General features: G+C 39.5%; 1 protein-coding gene across 1 annotated transcript in view; it reads left to right on the top strand.

Annotated features, from left to right (window-relative positions):
• Nucleotides 1-13,044, top strand: part of LOC102771662 (cytosolic beta-glucosidase) — a 123,908-nt gene extending 110,864 nt beyond the window's left edge. The window contains exon 6 of the mRNA XM_006771043.2: nucleotides 12,692-13,044. Coding sequence (XP_006771106.2) covers nucleotides 12,692-12,894 — 203 coding nt within the window. The 3' untranslated portion in view covers nucleotides 12,895-13,044. The remainder of the gene's footprint in view (nucleotides 1-12,691) is intronic.
• Nucleotides 13,045-26,976: the final 13,932 nt, after the last annotated feature.

Genomic DNA, 26,976 nt, shown 5'->3' with positions numbered 1-26,976 from the left:
AGTCATGTTCCTGGGCTGAAGAAACTGCAAGGAGGTTAGTTGCTAGGGAGAGGAAGCCAGGCGTTGCTGTGTGACATCATTACCCAGATGGACACTTAGCATATTAGCCTTTTATATATATAGATGTTTGTAGGTTAGAGAAATGCCAGAATTGGAGATATAAAATTTAGAATCATCACAGAGTATTTGACTAGAGGACCCATGATCAAAATTTGCCATAGCTGAGTCATCAACACCCTCTCTCCCCCAATGAAGATATATACACTAAAAAGAGAGTAAAGTAAAACTTTATTCTTAGTTGGGACTTTGGCTGCCAATTGTCTTCAGAGGTCTAGTGAGCTAGTTTAAACCATGACTTTTTTTTTGGCCTAGATTTGAGGCAGGCTAGTATTAGTCTAAAGCCCAGAGTTAAACAACACTGAAAAATGCCACAGTTTCCCATAAATTCATCTTAGGAGCTCTGAGCTTGTCTTTCTAATAGGTCAAAAGCCACATCACTAGACAAGTCCTAGGAAATGGAACCAGAACAACAGATCACACCCCACCAAGCCTGCCTCTGTTCTAGGCCTAAGCAAGTCAAGAAACTTTGGACCTATTGACAAATAAGGAGAGACTTTTAAACAAAGTATGAGCGTTGGCAAAGTGTGCTCCAAGGGGAGAGAATTGGTGCCGTCTTACCACTGACTTCAGGAGTTCGTGAAAAAGAGCCCCCGCTTCACATGGAGGCTGTAACTTTATAATCTGATTCCCTTTAAAACTGCCACCCCAGAAAAACGTGGTGTGATTACTGTCCTCTAAACTTCTCCCTGGGAGATGGTTTCTGGTTTTGATCTTGAGTATTTCCTGGGGATACATAAGAGGATTGTAGAAGTCATGGAGAAGCCTTGAGGATTTTCCCTGCACTACAATACACAGATATTACTCTTAGGAGATTGATGTTATAGGTGCTGGCCTTCCCTCCACCCACTTTGTGCTCTCCATAAGGTCTGGCTATGTACTTCTCACAGTGATGTTGACCCTTAGATGTCACCCTCAGTCCTAGATTTGCAATCTTTCTAGCTTTGCAATCTTACCATGTTATTCTGATATAAGGATTGTGAACTTTGAAGTCATTTCTAAATTTCCCTCTTTTAGTGTGTGACTTTGATCAAATTCCATCCACAGAATGTATCACCTATGGTTGTATCAGAATACTTCTGACCCTCCTTCTCAATATCTCTTTTCAGCTTATCTCTTAATGATGGAATACCATACCTCTTGCACAAAACTTTTGTTTTCTTACTCTGTAATTTCTATTCAACACTATGATTTCAATTACCATATCTACATGAAAATTACAAATTTCACATTTCCACTGCAGACTCTAGTTTGAAATCTTTATTTGTTTATTCAACTATCTATTAAGCTCTTCATTTGGAGGTCAAAAATAGCACCTAAAAGTCATCACAACCAAAGCTTGATTTATTATCTTCTCTGCCTTTTCTCCAAAACTTCTCTATGACCAGTTTTCTACCTCAGAGACTGACAATATTATCCATTAAATTGTGCTAAATTTGCTACCTTATCCCATTCACCACTGATCTCCAGTGAAATGTTCAGTCCTGTTAATTTTATCTGTCTGTTGAACCCATCTGATTCTCTCTGTCTTCACCTATGCCACCCCAGATGAACCCCCCATCATTTCCCTTGTGATTTATTACAATCATTCCTAAAAGTTCCCTCAGATTCCATTCTTGCTACACTCAAATCTATTCTCCACAGAGGTCACAGTAATCTTTTAAAAATGCAAATTAGCCAAAGTGACTCTCTTGTGTAAACTTCTTCAATGACATTGCTGTTAAGATAAAGATCAAAATCTTTAAAATTTTTAGAAGAACATACAGTCTCAGCCCTTGCTTTGTGGGTTTCTCCCGATAATTCCTTTTTTTTCCCTTTTTCAGATTTTTAGAGATATAATTGACTTATGACATTGTATAAGTTTACTCTGTACAACGTGTTGATTTGATATGCTTACATACTGAGAAATGATTCCCACTATAGCATTAGCTAACACCCTCCATCCCTTGCATAATTACCTTTTATTTCTTGTTATGAGAACTTTTAAAATCTAGTCTCTTAGCAACTCTTGAGTCTATAATACAGAATTGTTAACTATAATCACCATCTGTGCATAGTTCCCCCAAACTTATTCATATTAAAACTGAAAGTTTGCACACTTTGAGCAACATCTCCTCATTACCCCCACTGCCAGACCTTGGTAAACACCATTCTACTTTGTTTCCAAAAGTTTCTTATATTGTTTTTTTAAGATGCTTTTATTGATTTTTAGAGAGAGAATAAGAGAGAGAGACACATCAATGAGTGAAAAACATTTATTGGCTGCCTCCTGCACATTGCCTACTGGGGATTGAGCCAGCAACCTGGGCATGTGCCCTGACTGAGAATCTAACCAGCAACCTCTTGGTGCATGGGATGATGCTCAACTGACTGAGCCACACTAGCCAGGGCATTTCTTATATTCTTTATGATCCACTGAACTGTGTTCTTTAAATTCCTTGCATGTGCTGTGAACTTTCCATGTCTGATCTTTCATGCATGCTTTTCTTTTTCTTGGAATCCTCTTGTCCTTCTTCATCTAGTAAAAAAAAAAAAAAAAGTCATATTTTTTTTGTCTGTCTAGCACTTGCTGAATATACTTGCTACATTTGAAAAATATCCAAACTTATGAGTTTTGAGGCAAAATAAAGGATGGAATTCCCTAGGTTTCTTTGGAGTAAGAATACAGATATGTGAGGTAGTCTCTACCAATCAGACTTAATCCTTGTGAGAATTTAATTGGAAAGTGAATAGCTTGAGAAAGGTAGAAGAACCCTTTGTGCTGGTGTGGATGGCAACAGAGCATCCAGTTTTTGAGAACGACAGTGGTTGTAATGTCCAGTTTCTGGTGCAGAAATTGTCCAGATGGCAACAACTTGCACTGAAGGACTTAGTGATCAGTGGGTTATTGGCAGTTAAAGCAGTTTCTTCCACCCACCAGTTCTGTGGTGTGCTTTTGAGCGTGGTTCCTGAAAGGTGTGTTTGAGCCTTGTTCTTCAGCCTCATCAGCCAAGGTCAGCTTCTGTTACAACTAAGAAAGAACTCTGGCTGATTGCAGTAGAGAATTCCAGCTAATTTTTGAGCTCTCACCTCTAGTTCATTCAGGGAACTGTTCCATTCACCCCATCCTCCCACCCTTGCTGACCAAGTTGCATCTTCCACTGGAACGTGTTGTCAATACTCAGTAGTGGCATGACTTGACCTGCAGACTCTGTTGTTACCCAACCTCTCTGTGAATCAATTCCCTTTTCTGTAACATGGGGACTAGGATACAATCTGTCTCACTCATGGGCTAACTATCAAGATCAAATGAATGAAGGCATGCATACATGAAACCCTTGAAGTGGTACCTGAATGTTCAATAAATATTAGTGAATATGTTCGTTCTCACAGTTCTCTTTTTCCTTTCATAATAACTTGCACATGTCATTAAAGGCTCACAGATGGTAATTGGATTAAGATATGCATTGATTATTAAGTTCTATAAGAACAGGGGTTGTGTATTTTTCCCACTATTATACTCCCAATATATATGTATTTGATAAATATCGGGTGGCGGTTACATAGGGTCCCAGACATCTTGAGTGATGTCGTCCCCACTTCTGACCACTCCGGGGCACAGGAGCTTCAGCAGCACTAGTGTTCTCACAGCTTCACCCTCAATTCCTTTTCTTTAATGATTTATTTCTCATGACCCACAGCTGACCCATTCCCACCGAGCACAACCCTGCCCCAGATGCTACACTTTCCCTCGATGCCCTGATTTCTCTGGTTCTCAGCACTGAGCATTTTATGCTGACTCTGCATCCTCTGAAAGCTGTTGGAAGCCAGATGGGAGGAAGAGATAAAATAGGTCTCATCCACTGCCCTTCCAGACTTTGAGAGAAATAACAACACCGGTAACACAAGTGGTGTATATGGAGTGCTCACCTAGTTCATAATGAGCTTTATATATATTAATTTATTTAATACCCAGCACAATCCGAGGAAGAACATACTAAGACCTGCATTTTATAGGAGGGGAAAGTAAGTCCCAGAGGAAAAGGAAAGAAGGAAGGAATATTTGGAGGGAGGGACAAAGGGAGGAAGGGGAGAAGAAAAGAAAGGATGGAAGCCTTCCTGGTGGAAGAGAGCTTCACTCGTTGAGAACTTTGATTTCCATAAGAACTTCTCTCCTACAACAGAAGTAATTGTAAAAGTAAGAATGATGGAGTAATTATGATATGGCACTGAATGTGTAGCTATCCTCAGATCAGCTTTATAATTCAGATAGTTTTATGTGATCCCTTTCAACTGCTTGCTATTTGCAGCTTCTTTCCCCCAAAGTCTAATGTAAGTAAAAGGAGCAATACAGATAATTAAGAAATCTGTATGGCTTGTTTCTGGTTAATTGGCATTTTCCTATAAAATATTTAATTTTAGCCTTTGGTTTTCAAAGACACTCTTTTCAGAAAGTCATAATTTTTGCTACTTGTAGTTCCCATGTGCCAGTGGGGATGATTTGGGCATTTTCACAGATGCTGTCCAGCCACTAGCATTCACCTGGAAGTGGGGGGAGGGGGAGAGCTTATTCTGCATTTTCTATGTTTAGATCTTCCTGATGTTGTTTTACTTAATTTTTCTCCAAAGAAAGGGGGGAAATTTTTTTTCCTTCAAACAAACAAACAAACAAAAATGAATTCTCTTGCAGGAATTGTTATTCAGTTAAAGTTGCCCTCCAATTGTAGTGTAGTGCTCTTGTGCATTATAACCAAACTCAGGAAAACATATTTAAAGTTACTATGCAGGGCAATTGCAAGGAAATCTGCTTCAAACTGTGTCCTGGGAAGACTTTCTCCGGCTTTGACAGGCCTTGAGAGAGATTCTCATAAGCCATCAGCAAAATCAGGTGGCTGCTTTGGGACTCGAAGTCTAGTTGGCAACTGCTAGTACATTTGTTTCCTAGGGCTGCCTTAACAATTGACTACCAACGTGGTGGTTTAGCACCACATAAGTGTATGAATCATATTCTCTCACAGTTCTAGGAGCCAGAAGTCTGAAATTCAAGCATCTGTAGGATCGGTTTCTTTTGGACATTGAGGGGGAATGTGTTCCTTGTCTCTCTCCTAGCTTCTGGGGGCTGCCTTGGTGTCCCTCAGCTTATAGACTTATCACTCCAGTCTCTGCCTCTGCCTTTGCATTGCCTTTTCCCCTGTGTTCCTTCCTTCTCTTCTTTTATAAGGATACTTGTCACCGGATTGAGGACTTACCGTTAACAAGGGTAATCTCACTTTGAAATCCTCACCTTAATTACATTTGCAAAGGCACTTTTTCCAAATAAGGTTACATTTACAGGTTTCAAGTGACAAATCTTTTGTGTGGTCAGTCAACCAACCCATGACATATGATGATTTGGGAGGATTTCTCATAATCTACTGGAATAGGGCTAGGCTTTGACTAAACAGTGGGATGAAAGGCATTTTGACAACACCTCCTTCCACGCCCAACTCTGAGTATTCACCATCTCCACCTTAGGTTCTCAGTAGCCATCCATTTCTGAAAGGTAGTATGTCTTTTTGCACAGAGATCCTCTGGCTATGACTCTTAGGGAGAGGAGCTAAAGAATATTCTCCCACATTTATAAGCCTGAGTATTTATGCCACTGGGGTTGCAAATGGTCTTCAAAAAATTGTAGTGGACTGCCAGAGCTTATTCTAGACTTAAGAGTCTCAAACTTGATTAAGTATAAAAATCACTCAGGGAGTTTATTAAGGATAAACAGAAGTTCTCAGGTCATAATCTATATTATTAGTTTGGTAGGGCTGCCATAGCAAAGTGCCAGAGAATAGGTGCTTAAACAACATAAATTTATTTTCTTAAAGTTCTGGAGGCTTTAAGTCCAAGATCAAGGTATCAGCAGTTTGACTTCTTCTGAGGTCTCCTCTTTTGGCTTTGGGATAATCACCTTCTGGCTGTGTCCTCACTATCTTCCCTCTGTGCACATCACACCTGGTATCTCTCCTGTTATAAGGACACTAGTCATATTAGATTGGGGCTCACCCTCGTTTTAGCTTAATCCACTCTTTAAAGACTTTCTGTTCAAATAAGGTCATATGCTGAGGTACTGAAAGTTGGTGCTTCAATATATGAATTTAGCCCATAACACAACATAAGAGATTCTCATTTACAAGGTTGGGCCAGTGAACTTTTTAAGCTGTATCCCAGGTAATTGCAAGTGGTTCAAGTGGTCAGAGTCTACACTTTGAGATGTTTTGACATTTGCATTGATCTGTCTTTAAACCATCCTGATTTTTCCACATCACATATTTAGCAATAAATTAATGCAAATAGAAGATTCTCCATGACCCTTTGCAGTCACTCCCCAAGGCCTCTCCTAACTCCTGTGTCTTTGTCTCAGATGTTTCCTTTCTATTTTATTGACTTTTAATCTGAGGTTGTTTTGATCCTGTCTTTTGGACTATTATGACATTGACTTAGTTACTTTACATACTATTTAAGGATCTTGCCCAGCTGGTGTGGGTAAGATCTTGCATTGACCTATAAACCAGGAAGTTACAGTTTGATTCCTGATCAGGACACATGCCCAGGTTGCCAGCAGCCCAGTCCCCAGTAGGGACAGGAGGCAGCCAATCAGTGATTCTCTCTCATCATTGATATTTCTACATCTCTGTCCCTCTCCCTTCCTCTCTGAAATCAATAATATATATGTTATCTTGACTTACTCCCATTCTACTAGTTTTTCTCCATCTGAGATAGGATTTTCTGCTCAAGAGCTAATCCCCAGGATGCACCAGCTCAGCTAACATCATGCAGGTCTGAGAACTTGTACTCCTAAAACTCAGTGCTTTAGGGCATCTCAGGATCACTCTTCAGAACTCAGTGAGGTGGGAAGTCAGCCATGACTTGGATATGTCACTCTGGAGGGAAAAAAAAGGAATCTGTCAACTGACATAAAGAGCCTTGCTTTCAGGTATATATAGTCTGTTTATATCTGTCCCTTCACCCTTAAACTCACCTTTCTCAGACTGAATGTTGTCTTTGTGACTCCTTTTCCCCTTTTACACAGTATAATATTTTTATGTAAAACCAGTTTCTACTTGATCAAAATGTTTGGGTTGGTGGAAAAAAACACATCAGAGTGTATTTTTCTTTGGATTCTGCGTTCTCCTAAGGGGTTGCCAGAGAGGAAAGCAGCAGAAGCCCATCATGGGCAAATTATTGTGCTGTGTCCATGCTATCACACTCAATCCTTACAGCATGAGAATTGACAGTTCTTTCACCTGTATAACTACTGTGGCCCCTGCGATTCAAACCCAAGCATGTAGACCCCAAATCTGCCACATCACTTTGTTTTTTGGCTAATCTTCACCCAAGGATATTTTTTTTTCCATTGATTACTGGAGAGAGTGGGAGAGAGAGAGGAAGGTAGGGAGGGAGAGAGAAAGAGAGAGAAAAAGAGAAACACTGATGCAAGAGAGACACATCCATTTGTTGCCTTCTGTATGCACCCTGGAACAGGGGCAGGGATGGAACTGGCAACTGAGGTACATACCCTTGACCAGGAATCGAACCCACAACCCCTTGGTCATGGGGCCGATGCTCTAACTACTGAACCAAACCAGGCAGAAGCCAGGGCTGCCACATCACTTTTTTATGGTTCCTAACCTTTAAGATGTTTCAAGTTGGTCTCTATGATTTAAACATAGTAAATATGGTTTGGTTATTTGATAGTCTCTCTGACAATTCTAATAACTGAGATCTTTGTGGGTTTGTTTCTGTTGTCTGTTAATTCTGGTAAATTTTTAATGCCATCATGTTTCCATGTCTGTCTGGTTATATTTGGTAATGTGTGATAATTACACTTAAAATATTTATAACAATAAGAGGTTTAGAATTTAGGTATATCCCTTCAGAAAACTTTTAAATCTATATCTTCCAGGCAGTTGGGGTACTCTAGTCTGGAATCACCTCAACTCAACATCCAAACTTGATGGTCTCTGAATCACCAGCTGACTCGAGTCTTTCCAATGACCAGATTGCTTCCGGCTCACCCTTCTCCTAATAGTTTAGTCCTTGGGGATATGAGTTTTCTGGGTGTGAGGTCTCATACCACATTTTTGACATGGTGTGGCTCTGTGCTTTGACACCATTGCTCACCCTAGAAAACAGAAAAGGTTCTGATTTCCTAAGACTGGAAAATTCCATCAGGCAAACATAGCTGCCAGGTCTACCAATCTCAATGTCCACTTTCTGCTTTGGCTTGGTAATTCCCTACTAAACTGGCAGCTTTCTATCATTTTTAAGATTTGTCTTTAATTTTTTCTAGTCCATGTTTATTTGTTTTCATTGGAAAAGTTTGCTCAAATAATGCAGCCTGAAACATAGACACTGTATTTTTGCTTCTCACTCCTTCTGGGGTTTTATCTTGCTCATTTTTCTCCCGGGAGGTCTGCTGCCTTTCATATGGTCCTGAACCTCTCCACTGGTTCTTGTCACGGCAGCTTGGGTCTGTGGATTAGCAGTTTGTTTGATAGCTTCATAGTTATGCCACACTCGTGGATATCTTCTGTAAGTCCTAGGCAATCTGGAAAACAAGGCTATCTCTGTTTGTAACCAGGGGGATATAAATCCCTTGAGACCAAATGCCCAATTTTTAGCCTTTTGTAATGTGACAAACACAGACATGATCACAGCACTTTATAAACCAGTAAGCAGACCAAGATTCTGCCCAGTACCATGAAATAATGAACTTCTAAAACACGTTTTGTGTGTGTGTTTCTCTTTTTTAAATTTTATTTGCTGAGTTATTCCCCCCCATGAAATTGACAAAAGGATATCTTAAATTAAAAGAGAGAGAGAGAGAGAGAGAGAGAGAGAGAGAGAAGTAAAGAATTCAGTTTTGCCCAGAGAGCAAATTAGCTTTTGCCCTCAGCTTCTGGGAAGAAATCTTTGTCATACCTGACAGAAAGTCCTTGTTAGGGTGGGAGCTGGTCACCCCAGAAAGACCCATCATGTGATTGAGGGTGGGGACTTTGAGTCACACAGTGCCCCTTAATCTGGGAACTGAGTTCATCTACATTGGCCATCAGTCAATCAAGCATGACAATGCAATGAAGCCCAAATAAACGGTCTGGACACTAAAGCTCAGGTGGGCTTCCCTGGTTAGCACCACCCTGTGTGCATTGTTATAGGCCCACAGGAGGGTAACCGGTCCTCTCTCCCAGGGGGAAGACAAGGGACATTCATGTTTGGAACCCCTCAGACACTGCCCTGTGTGCCTCTTCCTTTGGTTGAGGTTAACTTGTATCTCTCTCTGTAATAAACCATAACTGTGAGAAAAATAAGTTTCTGGGTCCTTGTAGCAAATTATTGAAACTGAGAGTGGTTTGGGGAAACCTTTGAACTTGCATTTGATGTCAAAAGTTTGAGCAGTCTAGTGGAGGACTCTGCCCTTAACCTTTTCAATTCAGCAGACACTGGGTATTATATATATACTAGAGGCCCAATGCATGAAATTCATGCAAGAATAGGCCTTCTTCCCCCCAGCTGTCAGCACCGGCTTCCCTCTGGCACCAGAGACCTGGGCTTCCTTTGCAGCCCTGGCTTTGCCTGGAAGGCCATTCGGAAGGGCTTCTGGTCTAATTAGCATATTATGCTTTTATTATTATAGATATATATGTGTGCATGTATGTGTATGTGTGCAATTGCGTGTGTGTGTGTGTGTGTGTGTGTGTGATGAAATACTGGAAAGGGGTTCTTATAATAAGGACAGCCTGACTCAGGCAATAACATATGAGCAATATTAGGTACTTTTCTCTTTGTGTCTTTATAGTCAACCTGCTGTGAGACCCTTTCCACTGGCCTTTTAGTCCCAAACCAACTCGGACTCCATGGGGAGTGTCACTTTCATCCCAGTGTGCTTTGCACCCACCTACAGTTCCTGTAAGTCCCTGTTTACTTTGCCTCCAATTCTAGTTAAAGAAAGAAAAAGAACCCACAGAAGTGTTTTCCCCCACTAAGATGTGGACCCTCATAAATCATAGTGACAAGAAAGGCGATGATGGTCTCTTTCTGTTCTTGAGATTGGACCAGGAGAGGCGTGCAGGTTCCAGCATGCTTTTGTAATTTGTCCCAGTGGTGGCGCAGCACAAAGGAATCCCCAGCAGGCCAGCTCCTCGGCCCTAACTAAGTAATTCTCTACTTGAATGTTCCTGCAGCGAAAACGCAGAGACATCCACCAGTGTCACTCGGCCCGTTTAGTACCTGCTGCGGAACTCCTGGCAGTTAACAATGAAATTGTCCAGATTTCCTTTTTGTTCCCTTCCAAGCAGGCAGGGCACCATTTTTTAGACCCCGGTTTAGCACATGAATCAATCCTTTTGTATTTGATCAGTGGGACTGCGCATGTTTTCAGAAACTGTCTGGCTTTGTACCTAGCAGGCGTGCTTGTTGGGCAGTAGTTCTGCAAAGGAGAAAGAAAATATGCAGATCCTCACATGTCGCCAGATGGGATTACAAGGCAGTGAAAAGAGGTGGTTGTTTTCTGGCCTGATATTTGCCTCTGGTTGTTTGAATTCTTAGGGACATATCATCCAGAACTTGTCAGTTTTTTTGTTTTGTTTTTTAATTATTTTTAAAAAGGGGCACTTTGCAGTTTGTGGAGACAGAGAGGGGAGGAGACTGACATGGCAACATGGACAAGGAGGAGAAGAGGGGATATCGAGTAAATGCATATTCCACGCTGGATGTGCTTGCATGTTATATATTTCTTCTTCCAACAATACTTCATAAGAGCCAGTCCAGCTTGGCTTCATTTCTGCCCCGAGGGCATTCATGAGTAAAGCTCTTTTCATGCCTCCACGCACAAAGGTACAGAGGGGTTATGCCTCAATGAACCTGACAGGAACCTTTTGTCTATGGAATATCTGCAGTAAAACAATAAAATTATGAGAAGATTTGGAAACCATCACAGATGTAGTTGTATATGGATGTAATGCTTACAAGAGACCTGGAAAATACAGATTTACACCAAAGGAAAAATTTAAGGGTGGGCCTTGCTTTTCTGAAGCTAGAGGAGTCTCTGGTTGAAAGCAGTCCCCAGTGCAATGAAAATTTGACTTGTTACATGGATGTCCATTTTCACCCAACTTATTATAGAATATGTCTATCTTATAAAGTAAACTTCCCTTTTAAGTTTAGTTTGTGAATTGAGAAGTGGATAAGAGTACACTCTATAGATATGGTTCATTATTTTCATTTATAAAAATGCTCAAAGGAAAGGTCTACACAACTTCTGAGTTTACCAAACTTAAAATACTAATAAAAATGAACTTAGTTCTGTGACTAAAGTGATGGACCCAGTGTAAAACTGCTTAGAGAATTCTCTAAATGTTGGCATCTTACTACAGAGTCCATAGGTGGGCTTTGGGGCATCCATGAATGAAATTACATAGAATGCTGCGTTTGTGCAAATGTATATTGGAGGCGGGGGTTCATTGCTTAGACTCTTAGAGGGCTTAAGCACCACTCTGAGTTTAGATGTGGGGCAAAGGAGATGGCATAGCATTTTTGTGCCTACTCAGTCTAGGCAACAGGCACAGCCAGCGTTGTGTGCTGACCTCTCTCATTTTTGGAGGTTCTAGTTCCAGAATTATAAGACATGTCTCCATTTGATCACGAGGTAAGTGATGGCTTCCTTACTCATGTTATTATGGCCTCTTTCCTTTACTTGTGGGCTTTCTGGATTATCTGGAAGCTGTACTTAGATGCTGGGCAGGGCCTTTACTGAATATCATTCTAGGCACCAGATAGAAACTCAGTTGTGTGTGTATTTCTTTGTGTCTAAAAAGTAGTAGACATTGTAGAGATGTGTATTGAGTAAAGGAATCCTATATAATAAAAGGGTAATATGCAAATTGACCCTAACAGCACAACGTGACTGGTCACTATGACACGCACTGACCACCAGGGGGCAGATGCTCAATGCAGATGCTGCCCCCTGGTGGTCAGTGTGCTTTCATAGGGGGAGTGCCACTCAGCCAGAAGCCAGCTCATGGCTGGCCAGCACAGTGGTGGTGGCAGAAGCCTCTCCCGCCACCATGGCAGCACTAAGGATATCTGACTAACAACCCGATATCCTTAACTGTTAATCAGACATCCCCCAAGGGCTCCAGGGCTTCCAGAGGGATGTCTGACTTCCAGCTTAGGCTCAATCCCCCAGGAGCAGGCCTAAGCCATCAGTTGGACATCCCCTGAGGGGTCCCAGACTGTGAGAGGGCGCAGGCTGGGCTGATGGGACCCCCTGCCTGAGTGTATGAATTTTCATGCACCGGGCCTCTAGTGAATAAATAAAAGAAGTATCTAAATGAATAAATAATCCACTAATAATAACAATATATAACTTCACTTCTTCAATGAAGTCCCTGCTCCGTTAAACCAGTAAATCAGAAAAGGGGATTGAGAGGCTGGTTCTGTTCCCTTTCTGACCTCCTGCACGAGGAAGATGCCCACACCGGTCCCCAGTGATTTTTGTCTGCATTCTCATCAAACCTTTCTAGAAATGGTAATAGTCCCCTCCTTTTCTTTTGAATTTCAGCTATCCAGCTTGATAAAGTTAACCTTCAACTGTATTGCGCTTGGTCTCTTCTGGACAACTTTGAGTGGAACCAGGGTTACAGCATGCGGTTTGGTTTCTTCCACGTTGATTTTGAAGACCTGATTAGACCCAGAGTCCCTTACACATCAGCCAAGGAGTATGCCAAGGTCATTAGAAACAATGGCTTAGAGGGACAACTATAGAAGAGATGGCTGGATGGTATCACCTGGAGAAGAGGCCTCGGTGATTGCAAAGGAATCTGCTTTGGGGATCCCTCAGACAATCTCATATTGCTTTTGTAACCCACAGGACCTCTTTCCTCTCTGTGCATTTGGATCAATGGGGCTTTTAGAAAAAGAGAATAGAAAAACACTGATTTTTATATTAAGAAATTTTTATATTAAGAAATCAGAAAGACTTAGAAACTTCTATGCAAATTCTTTAATTTTTATAGAAAAATTTAATGCAATATATATTACTGATTTGCAACTCTAGTAGCTGACCACTTATTATAAAAGTACTTGTTCTATTTTTTTTTGGGGGGGTTACATAAGCTATGGTTTTCTATTAGGTCTATATTTTTCCTACTGTTTAATCTAGTGTAAGAAAATCAAAATTAAATGGTAGTCACATCATATAGTTATGGATTCTACTCACCAAAGGGATTAATCGATAACCTATTTAATAAAATGGATGTGTTGATATATTTGGCATATATTTTATCTATATAGAAACAAGTACATCTTTCTCTTGCCTGATGAACTTTTGAAAAATAATAAATCAATCAAACAAATTAGACTCTGAGTGCCAGAAACAGTATTTGAGTGTTGATATTTAGCAGAAACTGGATTCCTACTCCAGGGTGACACCAATTGATGACACCTGTGAATGCATACATGAGCTGATTAGCCACGAGTATAAGCAGAGGAGGGAATGAGTCACCACATTGGTAGTTGAAATGCCAGATATGTATGAGCTTGAGAGGAGATGGGCCCTTTACTGAGCTTTTTTGGTAATAGATGTAGGTTCCCTCTGGACTCCATATTTCCAGTCCAGCAACCTCCTCACATAGGTGGAATTTGGACACTCACATCCTTATTTTTTTTTAAATATATTTTATTGATTTTCTACAGAGAGGAAGGGAGAGAGATAGAGAGTTAGAAACATCGATGAGAGAGAAACATCGATCAGGTGCCTCCTGCACATCTCCCACTGGGGATGTGCCCGCAATCCAGGTACATGCCCTTGACCGGAATCGAACCTGGAACCCCTCAGTCCGCAGGCCGATGCTCTATCCACTGAGCCAAACCGGTTTTGGCGACACTCACATCCTTATTTAAGTAGTATTTACCAAACATTCATTTGGATATCAGGCTCAAAACTAAAAGGTAAGTATTATTACCCCATTCTGCAGAATGAGAAACTGAGACTGCACTGATGTGCATCGTCCTGAAGTCACATAAGTGCATGTTTACTGGACCCAGCACTTCTTTGGCTTCAGCTCTATGCTCTTCCAGCACACCATGGATGGAAGTACCTTGGAAGTTTTCTCTGCAATTTTTGAACAGAGAAAAAAGAAGCAGAGGTGTGGAGATGCCTTTTGCAGGAGGACGTGGGTAAGCCAGCTTTCAGTATTCTCAGTCTGCTTGCTTGCTTGCTTCTCGTAAGGCTTTTGGCCTCAGCAGACACTATGTCATTTTAAAAAAAAACCTGTGGTCAATTTCTGGATCGTTTTCATGTTCATAACCGGGGTATTATTTACAGCAAAGAACTCTCTCTCAGTAGCTTTGGACAGTGTAAGAAAGAAATGGTCGTAGTAGTTCAATAAACGTGGATGCACTGGGGAAAATTATATGAAGATTAAAATGGTGTCCATAGGAAATTCTATTACATCTTTGCCACTGGTTTGTTATTTTTATTGTTCCATGAGACATTATCTCACAATTTGTGTTCATTTGAAAAGCACATTTCCAAATCTTATTTCATTCTTTTCCTATCCAGCCTGTCTTGTTCATTTTCAACATGCATCTTATTTACAATTTATGTGCCTTCTTATATTATCTTGCAAGACAACCAAGTTTTCCTTTTAATTAGGATATTGCTTTGAGTATTACTCATCCTACAGGGCACATTTACAAGTTTTGCAACAATATAAATGAAGACTGTATTTTGGTTACCAAAACCAATAATGTCATATTCGTGCTGTAAATACAGGACCTGTCACACTGGGTCCACTAGGTGAAATTAACACCACAGCTGTAGCTCCCAGGCTTCCTCACAGGGCAGGGCCTTCTGCAGCTCTGGGCTGGGTGTTCAAGGCTAGTGTTTCACCCAGAGGTGGATCAAACTTCCCTAATTAGTCCTGTAACTTAGAATTGCCACAAGGTTAAACTGAAGGGGAAAAAAATCCACCAGCCCCAAACCTAAGGGCCCCTATAGTATTTTAATTAATGTTACTTTTAATTGCTTGTATTAACATTTGAAAACGAGATTGATTGCCTTTTGCCTGTCAGGGTAACAGAACTTGGATTCTTTAAATGTAAAAACAGTTGTTAATTATACTTAAAAATCCATAGATACTGCACTTAGATGTCTTGAAGGTCATCTGAGGCTTGTAAAACCCATGTTTTATGTCTGTTTTATCTAAGGAGAAACTTGGGTATCACAGTGATGGATTGGAGCTCCTTGTATTTCTTTCTCTCTACCTTCCTTGTTTTTTGTTTGTTTGTTTATTTGTTTGTTTTTCTAAGGGAACATGAACATAGGTTATTAACATCCTGGGGATCATTTTTAAATAATTTGTAATCGTTTTTATTTGGGGGCAAGTTACGTCTAAATTGCTAAAAATATGCAGAAGATAACAGCCCATTTTCATTAAGATGTGTAGGGCTTTAGTTTTATATTTCCTACAAACAGCACTGGAAAATGTCCACCTAAACCCTTTATTGAGTGAGAAGGCATGAGTTCTCATTAAGAAACCCATAAACTAAGAAGCTGGCAACCTTGGTATTTGGCAGTGGAGTGCCAGTCAGGCTTTTGTGCTCAGGGAATTTGTGTTCAGTCTGTAGCTTTTAATTATTTTTATGAACGAGGGAATAATGAATACATTTGTAATATATTGAAAAAATTCCCCAACACTGACTGACCAAAAAGTAGATTTACATGATAATCCTTAAACACTAATTCTATTGCTCAGTGCTGAGCAGAAAGAAACTAAAATACTGAGCTTCATTACTGAGAGAGCAGAATAAATCAAAGCTGATAGAATTAATACTGTTTAATTACTAGCAATACACCTTACCCAGAGAACGCATATTCATCGCCGATCACAGTATTTTAGGCTACAGTTGTCCTGGGAGGGATATAGCACTGAGCACAAAGCATGATGTGCCTTAAAGAATGAAATTAGAAGACATTTGAACATAAAGACACTTTATGGTGGCCTTTAGAATTACACAGCATGAAGGAGAATCAACCTTCTTAAATTGTGGCAGTAGGGAAGACAGGAAGAAGTATAGAAGCTCTGGGTGATTGGGTGAGACAATTCCCAATGGTGACAGTTAATGAGTATTGCTCATAGAGAGTAGACAGGGCCTATTGTCTCAGATTTTCTTAGTATTTACAGTGTCACCTGACCCATGACTGGGTAATGTGACCTTGCCTGAGTGGCTACTGGTAGCCAGTATAAGGCAAATATAGTGTAATCATTATGAATATAGGCTCTGGAGTTCACCTAGAGTTAAATCTTGGCCCTGACATTTAATAGCCAAATGCCATTTAAACAATTTATTGAACTTCCCTGTGCCTCCATTTTCCTCTCTGTAAAATGGGCTCCTCGTAAGGCTGTTGTGTGCTGATCATTGCATTATGCTTAGAACAGTTCCTGGAACTTGACAAGGGCATGATGAGTGTGAGCCATTAGTTGTAATTCTCAAATTTGTCCACAATTCATCAGTTATAGCTCAGCTTTTTCCTCATCTTGTACCACCTCCATTTCTGCTGAGGTGTTTGCTAAGTTTAAATTCATTGTCTCTCTCATTTTCTGTCTCTCTAATTTTTGTGGCAGCCATATTCCCTGTGACCTCAATTCTCTGACAGATCTAAGAAGAGTTGTTAATTTTCAATTTGTTTAGCTCTTTGGTGTTAGAAAGGGAGCAATGACTTCCAAGTTCCTCACATATTGGACTGTAAATGGGAAGTCACCATTATTTTTATCATCTTTGGAATTGAACACTTTCAGTGCATATTTATGAAACCAAACTGTACAATACATTGTATAGATGCAAACCTGCAGAAAAGACAGTTCTTCTTCAATGAAGTTCAGGTCTGATTGGGGAACTAGGATAGAGACATGAGATAAGCACTGTGAATTTTCCAGATAATTAGAAGAGGGAGAGCTCTCTGCTAGCTGAGGTGAGCAGGTAAGGCTTCATGGACAAGGGAAGATCATACACTATAAAAATAATACAAAGAATACTCTGATCATATAAATAATATAAGTAAAATTATGGAGGTGGAAAGCAAAAGGCCTGCCAGAGGCGAGGGGCAGTACCCAGGCCAGTTCACCTTAGAGAAGAGAGTGGGACTAGAATATGGAGATTCTCTGATGTTCTTCAAAGATGTTTTGGTGCCATCTTAGCACAAAGTTGATTTCTGAGCAGCATGGCAATGTTTAAATGCAACATGTTGAAAGATGGCAAAGAAGTAGGGTGTAGGAACCAGATCAAAAGCTGCTTGTAACAGAATACATATAGTTGATGTGGTAATTCCCTATTTAAGGTAGAATTGCATGTATGAAAAGTTCATGTGTAATTAATGTATCAAAGTGTGTGTGTGTGTGTGTGTGTGCACGTGCGCATACACACACACACACACACAAGTACACAGGAACCTAAATGCAACCTGGTCTCTTGGGCAACCTGGATGAATAATGAAAAGGACATGAGTGGGAACTACAAATAGTCTTTAGTTTAATTAATAGTGCTTTATAAATGTTAACATCTTTGCTTTGATAAATATACTATGGCTATGTAAGATGTTTTAGGGGAAGTTGGGTGAAGAGTATATGAAATGCTTCATTTTTACTTTACAATTCTTTTTCAAATCTAAAATTATCCCCTACCCAAAGTTTTAAAAATGTACATGGGAAGAATTAGTACTCTATTCAGAGAATGTATTAGATCAATACATATATTATAATATACATATACAGAGATAAGAGATAAGAAAGACATAACCACTATTAATATTCTATCATTTCCTTTTTTTCCCTCTCTCTCTGGGTAGTGGTATTATAGCTAATTTATTATTTTTATTTTTATTCCCAAGTTATCCTTATTTCTGTTTTCTTTTCTAATTAGAATGTATTGTCAAAGACAAACTTCAGCAGTTCCTGTGATTTCCTTTTCTGTTGGAGAAATGGAAGTAGATAGGTCAACAATGGCTTTGTAAATGGGAATAATGGTACTATTGATAAAAATTGCAAGTATACACATTACTTAATCTAGGTGATACATTAAACATGTCATGTCAACACATGTTACTTAAAAATTAATTGCTACCTCTAGCCTATAATAAGCAATTTATTATATCTCTGTCACAACTCATGCTTTTTGTTTGTTTGCTCATCTGGATGGTGACCAATTCAAGGTCTTACTCATCTTAATATTTCCAGTATCTAGCATGATATCTGGCACATATAAGCAACTTCTAAATGTGTATGAAGTCATTGACTCAGTGGACATTAGGTAGTCAAATTCTTATTTACAATAGAAACTTAAGACATAGATTGACTCATTTAACCTTTACAAGATAATAATTCTACAATTATTATCCCCATTTTACAAAATAATAAACTGAGGCAGGGAGAAGGTATCTTGTCTAAACCATAGAGCTAGGGAGTGGTGGAGCCACTGTTATAACCCATACAGCCTGTTTCCAGTTACCCAAATGCTACTTCATACTCTTTCTTGATGAGGCTGTGGTAGAACAGGCTTCAGCAGGGCTTCTGGCTCCTGGTTCTTTTATTTTTATTGAATTTATTAGGAATACATTGGTTAATAAAATTACACAGGTTTCAGTGTATAATTCTATAATACATCAGCTGTATATTGTATTGTCTGTTCACAACCCCAAGTCAAGTCTCCTTTCATCTCCATTTATTCCCCCTTTATCCTCTTCTATCTCTCCCAAGCCTCCTTCCTTCTAGTAATCACCATACTTTTATCTGTATCTATGAAGGGTTTTTTTGTTTTTGTTTTTTCTTACTCAGGTTATTTTCACTGGGCTGCCCTGACACATGACATAGCCGTATTGCAACATTTCAGGATAAGGTCCTCTGTGATTCCAAAACTACAGCTGATTTTCCACATGACCCAGCTATTCATTTAAAAAATAGTGAAATGCTTTCTTTCCTGTGATTACTATTGTCCACATCAATCATGATTTTCTTCGCTTCTGCACTTACCCAGGCCAATCTTCTAATAAGGCATTTCTCTTCCCAGCAATGGCATTGACCAAAATGAAATAGTTCCCATGATAAAAATGCTGCATTTTCAGCCACCAGCTGAGCAGATGTGGAGGGTAAGCCCATGAACAGTGTCAGTCACCCAGGGCCTGAGTGTAGTGCTGGCATTTATGGAGGCTGCAACATCAAGCAACACGCACGTCTCTCTGATTTTTATTTCCCTCAACTGTAAAGTGAGAATTCAAATAAAACTATCCACTTTTTTAGCAGTGTCATGAGAATTCAATGAGATGATACATGCAAGATAACTTAGAACAGTGCCCACTGAGTGGTAGCTACAATGTCCATTAAGTGGTAGTAAGCTATTATTACTTTTTTCTGTTAACATTAGTGCAGACTCTAAGTTTATGGGAATTACTTCAGGCAATTGACTCTTGCTACATGCCTACATTGCTTCCTATTCTTCCATCTGCCTTCTGGACCACTAGCTGCCTCCCCAATGCTGCTGCCTGCCCAGTGCTGACTTAGAAACTGCCCATCACCACTTATAACTCTGTAGTGGGCTCCATGGGTCTTTTGTGGGTTCATGTTCCATGTCATGCAGAACCAAAAACATTTTATTTACTAATCACATAAACAAAGAAGACAGTGAAACGACAGTTTTCCATTCTCCTGTAAGTCTCCATTCCTCCTTTTTTCCTCCCCATAAATGACAGTGCATGGGTCTTATTACTTTAATAGACCGCACATTGATTTGCTCGCAAGATGGAACTAGTCAAAGGGGGGCTGGTAAGAAGGACATCTTTCTTCTTTTCTGCGTTTCATTTTTATAGTAGAATGCATCCCCCAAACCTTCCAGATTGCCTATTTTCTCATCATACTGTCTATTATAATTCCGCCCGATGGCAAATTTCTCCTTATTGACTCTAAATTACATTTAATCCTGTTAGGATCTCTGTTTATTGAAAGGCATGTGTTGTGATGGCATTGACAGGAGTCCAGAAGCCGAGTTGCCCAGCCAAAGGAAAATCAGCTTTTGGAGCCTTCTAATGCTTGTCATTTTCCTGCTGGGCCCAGCTGTGTAGCCTCTTGAAGGATGCGGAGGACCAGGGTGTTGAGTGCAGATAACGGTGGGCTCCCGGGCGGTGTGGAGAGCTTTCCACCATAAGAAAATTATCTTTTGAGCCCAGTGGACTAAGAACCAAAGGCCATTTTGAGCTAAGACAGTATAATTCTATTAGTGCAAAGCCCTTGCCGAGGGAAATTGCCTGTGCTAAAATCGGTGCACAAATTAAAATAACAGGGCTAAGGGGAAAATATCTCTATAAAAGGCTTTATGACGCCGGTGGATAATAATATCCTTGTCACATTAGGATCCGGAGACCTAAAGATATAGAAGCGCTTTTACACAGCATATGGGGCTTCTTTACTCAACTTTAGCCTGTGCGGTAACTCTGTTCTTGCACATTGGGTGCTGATTGGATGATTTTGTATGCTGCGCCAAAGCCTATGTTTGTTCTCATCAAGAAAAAGCAGCATAGAAGGTCTGCATACCATTGCTGTGTGACACCTTCTAAGATTGACGTCTGCTAAAAGCCCCATTTTGGCTAAATGTATTGCATGTGTAAGTTCCCTGTGATTTGCATGGGTTTTGTGGCAACAGGCATTGTTGCTAATATCACTGTTTTGATATGTGCGTAAAATTTATTTAAATTTAGAATAATTTCATTAGAGAGGGGTGAACTGGAAAAATAAAGAGCTGTCAGCACAAGTGCTGTTTATTTTCCAGGGTGATGGAAAACAAAAGTCTCAAGGACTATGACTATTGAATGGCTAACTTCATGAAACCCAGCACTATCTGTGATTAGATGGCAGGTGCAAATCTACAGCTCATGCTACATTTCCCTAATTCCATGGCAAGGACAACATGGGCAATGGGCTGTCACACACTTGAAAATGGTGCCATGTCAGTAAATAAAGACACAGTTCATAATTCTATAAAAGGATGATGATGACATTTACTCTGTAATTAAACAATAATAAAACATGATTCTTTGAGCGGGAGCCATTGAGTAGAGAGTTTAGTGCCAATACATCTCCTTCTTAACCTAGAATGAAATTAAGGTAGTAACCAACTGATATTATTTCCTCCTGCTCTTCTGCCCTCTCTAGCTCCCTTCCTCCTCTCTATTCTCCTCTTTTCTTTCTCTCATCCATCCCTCCCTGTCACTTTATCTTTTCTACCTCATTCTCTTCCTCTCTCTCGATCCACTCATTGACTCATTCACCAACTCTCCCACTCTCTTCATCTTTCATCGGTCATTTATTATGGATCTATCTTCGCTCAGGGGTCATGCTGGCCTGATACTACACTGTGACCAAGACAGATGCACCTTTGGTCATCATGAATCTTGCAATTTATAGGGAAACAAGGCTGGGTTATCCAACATGAAGACCAAGGACATGCAAAGGAAGAGTGGCCTTCCTCCCCTCTTTTGAAAATTAGGCTTATTCTATAATATTTGGAATAAAGTACTGAAGCAACAATAATTGGAACTATCAAAACCTTCTTGGACATCTTAATCTTACTTGAAAGTTTTGATTTTTTTCTTCATTCCAAAATCCATATGGTGTTGGAGGAGACACCATTATCTTGTCAGAGCTTAGGGCCTCTTAAAGTCTTAATAGGGAACATGTGGAGACCAAATAATTAGACAGTGACATTGAACAAGTAATTAGAAGTGTGATGAGTGCTGTAAAGGAGAGTGCTATGGAGCATATGACGGGAGCCTAACCTCCCTTTTTTTTTCTCGATGGAATCCAAGACACACACATTTTAAATTACGGTGGGATAAAGACCTTAGAAAAGTTGGTGTTTACAGTGCCTGGAGTGGGTGAAGGTAGGGAGAAATAATCACTCTTTCTGGCTGTCCTTGAATTGGGTAAGAACACTGTTTGGGGTAGATTAAGAAAGAATTGAAGACTCTTAAAAAAGGACTTGCATATGATAAAGGTTTTTTTACTTGAACAAAATCGAATTGTTGGAGGATCTTGAGTTCAAGAAGTGAAAACCCTTTCCTGTATTTCCAAATGGTTAGTAAAAGGGGATGAGAAGCAAAGGAAAGTCCACGTCACCTGTATTTAATGGACAAATTCTAAACATTCTGCTCCTCATGGCTTTGAGGTCTTTGGGAGGCTTAATATAAGGTCTTTGGTATGACTTTTTGATACCTTATGTAGGAACATATTGCATGGTCCTTAGAAAGTTTGATATAAAGTCGTATATCAATCACAGCATTATCTAGGCTACTATGTTTAGCATATGCCAGTGGTTATCAAACATTAGTAGGCATCAGAGTCATCCAGAGGGCTTGTCAAAATGCTTATTTCTGGGCCCCATTCCAGAGTTTCTGACTCAGCGGGTCTGAGCATGGGGTGACTGAGAATTTGCATTTCTCATTAGTTGCCTGGTGAGACTGCTTCTGCCCACTTTGAGCACCCTTGGTGTATATAACGGGCAGGTGGAAAGAGTATTAGCCTAAGAATCAGAAGACCTGAGAATATTTCCAGCTCCATGACTTAAACCATTTTTTTCATCTTAATCTTGTTGAACTTCTTCAATTTTTTTACCCTCCTTTGTAGAATGCATGGCTTTATAGCAAAGTTACTACAAGGATCAAATTATAGATCTGAAAGCATTTTGTAAACTAAAAACAAAAAACAAAAAATGCTCTGAGATTTAAAACTTTTTCTAATGCTCACATTGATCACATACCTCTGTCTAGTGTGTCCCACAAACAATGGCCCTCAGATTGGGGAGTTCTTCCTATAGTATAGAAAGAGCAAGTCTCTGACCTTGGACATTTATGGTTACAGAAGGAATGCAGTGTAGACTAGTAAAGTGCTACAAACCAGACATAATAGAAGAATTAGGTACAACCAATTCTGTGTTGTTTCCATAAATTCCTTTGTTGCATTTGGCAATCTATCAATTTTGGGGGAACCAGAGTTGTCAATTTCCCCCATCAGATGGGATTCTGGGTGAATGGGTAAAGCCTGTTGGCCAAGAATGACAGCATGTTAAGAAAAAAAATGGTGTAGTTTAAATATATAATGTTGTGAAAACAAAAATAAAAATCAGACAACAAGCTATTTTGGCTGTGTGAAGCAACTCATTCCTGTTGGTGGAGGAATCTCAATTGTCATTTTTTTTTTCTGGCACGTTTTTCCATTATATATACCTTTTATTCAAATTTATTAAGGTTTAAAGAAATCAGACCTCAAATGAAAAACCTTTCTGTCCCCATCAGCTAAAAATGAGGCCCCATATTTTATTGACTGTCAACTTCCTAAGATGCTTTATCCTTAGTCTCAGCTGAGCCCTGCCAATGCTGAGCCATTCAAGAGAAATAGAAGATTCTGAGCCTTGGTGAAAATGTGAACATCAATGTGTCCTTGAAGCATATCTGTGAGATGTACTGGGAGCATAGCAAAATTGAGAATCCCCTCCATGGGGTATCCAGAAATCTTTTCTTTTGCCATTAAACTGTTCATAGAACTTATCACTTTCATGTGGTGACAGAAAATCATTGAGGAAGGTCCCTCCTGTTCAGTAATGACAAAGAAAACATCCCTGAGTCAATTGTCCTGGTGGTGGTTGTTCTGAGTCCTGGGTACATGCCAAGTGGCTTGCCAGGTAGCCTCAAGGTTTGACTTGAAATATGATTTTCCCTCAAGCTTCGCAGGGGAGGCAGTATACATATTTTCTTGTGTTTTAATAATTATGGCTGGAAGATTACCTATAGGAGGCTGGATTATTATTCTATAACATTTCTAAGGGAGACTAACAGATAAGGAAAGAAAGCATATTGAAAAGAGTCCAGGACTGCAAGACTAGCTGGAGAACATTGAGGGCAGTCCTTCGCTCTCAGAATAGGGAAACTTCAGCAACTGAAAGATTAAAGTCCAAGTAAATAACCTGGGTGCCAGCGTCAGACAGACACGGCTAAATTCCTTGCTTCACCACTCCCTAGATCTCTGAGCTTGAGCAAATAACCTTCCAGAACCTCAGTTTTCTCATTTACAAAATTAGCTTAAATATACCTCCTTCCTCACAGTTGTGTGGAGGATCATATGAGGGAATGTCTGTTAATTCCAACTAGATTACATGTCCTTTAGAAAAGAAAGTAAGGTCTTTTCTCATTTATTAAAAAATCTCATATTAAGCAGACACTGGGTGCTGGACACTGGGGATATCTTCCTGCAGTATGCTCATCCCATTTCGTTCAGCTTCACGCTTAGCATGCAGATAACATTTAAATATGCTTGATGTATTAATTAAAGAAAAATTTCCCATATTGCTTCTTTTAAAAATTGTATAATGTGAGTTAGATCCTTTATTCACCTTTCACACCCTTCTTAAAATATATGCAAACTTTAATTTGGACACCCTATTAGTAAAAAGTTGGAATTATAAAATTCCTTTTCAGATCTCCCATGCCATATTATTTCCTGGGGATATGCTTGATTAAAACCTGACTCAAGAAAAGTTTTATTTTATGCAGGATGAAATATATACAAAGGACCATGACTATGTTACTGTCACAGTTTGTATTCTTGAAGTTTGGATGTAATTTTTGATTTAGGCATTTTGCCCCCAATGAAATCCTATATTTTATAAGGTAGCAGCTAATAAGATCTGATACAGTGACTTTAAATTGAATTTCATTAAAAAATAAGAGCATAAAATGTCTTCCTAATAGTCTTAATTAGGGAAAATGGAGGATCATAGTGTTCCTATATTAATGCACTAACTTAGGTAATTGGGATAATATGAAATGCATAGTGAGAAAAATAGGAAGTTTGAAAGTCAGGGGAAAAATAACCCACTACTTCAAGTTTCTAGTATTTTTTGTTTTTGGTCCAGGGAAACTCACCAGATGTTGGGCATAACATCTTAAAGTAATTATCCTCTTTCATGTGTACAAGTCAGTATTGTCCTCCTGCAGCCCTTGTTTCGTGGTGACTACTTCCCTGGGAAAGGCATTGTTCTGAATCTCACTGCTTCATAACAACTGCCACTTGTCCTCCTGATTAGGGCATTGTATGGAAACAGTGCATTCATCGCAGGGCTCTTGCTAATCTCTCTCCTTTCATGCACAGCCTCCCAGCTTCTCAGAGAACTCTGCCTTTGCGTTTCTAATTGAATGCTCCTAAAAGTTGATATTCATGCATTCTGCTTGCCTGAAATCTCTGTTCATACCTCACTATGATGGTCTTATCTGTCTCTTTTATATTTCAGTCTGGTTGGGAAGTGAAATTAGGCTTGATTCCCTAATTGGAAGCCACATGGGGCATCCGCGTGATGATAACTGTCCCCAGAACTCAATAGTTACTTAGCACTCTGAAACAGAAGGTCGCCATTTTGTAAAACTATAGAAAATGCTATTGGGCCTTTTACAGAATTGTCAATCAGGATAGAATGGACACTAATTGCTTCTCCCACAGATGTTAACATTCCCTTTTAGTGACCAGGCAACTCTTAAGACAGATAAACTCTCTTAGACATCTGAAAATTTCCTATAAACCTAAGTAGAGGTTTCCAAGGTGACATCTGTGATAAGTTGTCCATTGATTAACATAAATGAGGAGCTAACACTTCTGAACAAATAAAAAATATTTTAGATGCAAAGATCTGGTTCTATTCAATGATGTAGTTACCAGATAAATAAAATTATGTGTTCACAATTCTGGGAGTGTTTTGTGTCATTATGATTTCATATGCTGCCCTGTCACAGTATTCTCCAAAGTAGATGCAAACACATTAAGTGGTCCCCAAGCCAATTCCATAGGGTCCAAACCCATAACAAGTTATTAAAATATTCTCTATATTTATTTTTGTCTAAAATTAAGAAAAATGTAACATTTAGTAATATTTAAAGCAAAAGTTTGCAGTAGTACATGTTTAGAATTCATAACTAAATATACATATATTGGGACTGCATGCTCCAATATATATATATATATTTTTTTACTAATCAGAGTATGTGTTAGTTATCTATTTCTGGGTAAAAATTACTCCAACATATAACACCTTAAAACAGCAATCATGTATTACCCCACAGTTTTACTGTATCACGAATCCATGTGTAATTTAGTTGGCTTTTTTTTAAAAACATTTATTGATTTCAGAGAGGAAGGGAGAGGAAAGAGAGAGAGAAACATCAATGATGAGAGAGAATCATTGATTGGCTGCCTACTCCTCACCCCCTACTGGAGGTGGAGCCCGCAACCTGGGCATGTACCCTAGACCCGAATCAAACCTGGGACCCTTCAGTCTGCAGGCTGACACACTATCCACTGAGCCAAACTGGCTAGGACTTAGCTGGCTTTCTTTTTTCCTTTTTTTTTAAAAAATAAATCTTTATTGTTCAGATTACTAAAGTTGTTCCTCTTTTTCCCCCCATAACTCTCCTGCACCTGGTTCCCACTCCACCCCCTGCCCTTAGCCCCCCACTGTCCTCATCCATAGGTGTAAAATATTTGTCCAATCTCTTCCTGCATCCCCATACCCCCTTCCCCTGAGAATTGTCAGTCCACTCGCTTTCTATGCCCCTGATTCTATTCTATTCACCAGTTTATTCTGTTCATCAGATTTTTTATTCACTTTATTTTTAAATTCACTTGTTGATAGATATGTATTTGTTGTCACTTTCTTGTTCATAATTTTTATCTTTACCTTTTTCTTTTTCTTCCCCTTCTTAAAGAATACTCTTCAGCATCCTATCTAATAATATACAAACATGGTAATTCACCATAA

The sequence above is a fragment of the Myotis davidii genome, unplaced genomic scaffold (assembly GCF_000327345.1).
Source record: "Myotis davidii unplaced genomic scaffold, ASM32734v1 scaffold743, whole genome shotgun sequence".
Lineage (NCBI taxonomy): Eukaryota > Metazoa > Chordata > Mammalia > Chiroptera > Vespertilionidae > Myotis > Myotis davidii.
Note: the sequence above shows the minus strand (reverse complement) of the source record. Positions and strands in the feature narration are given on the sequence as shown.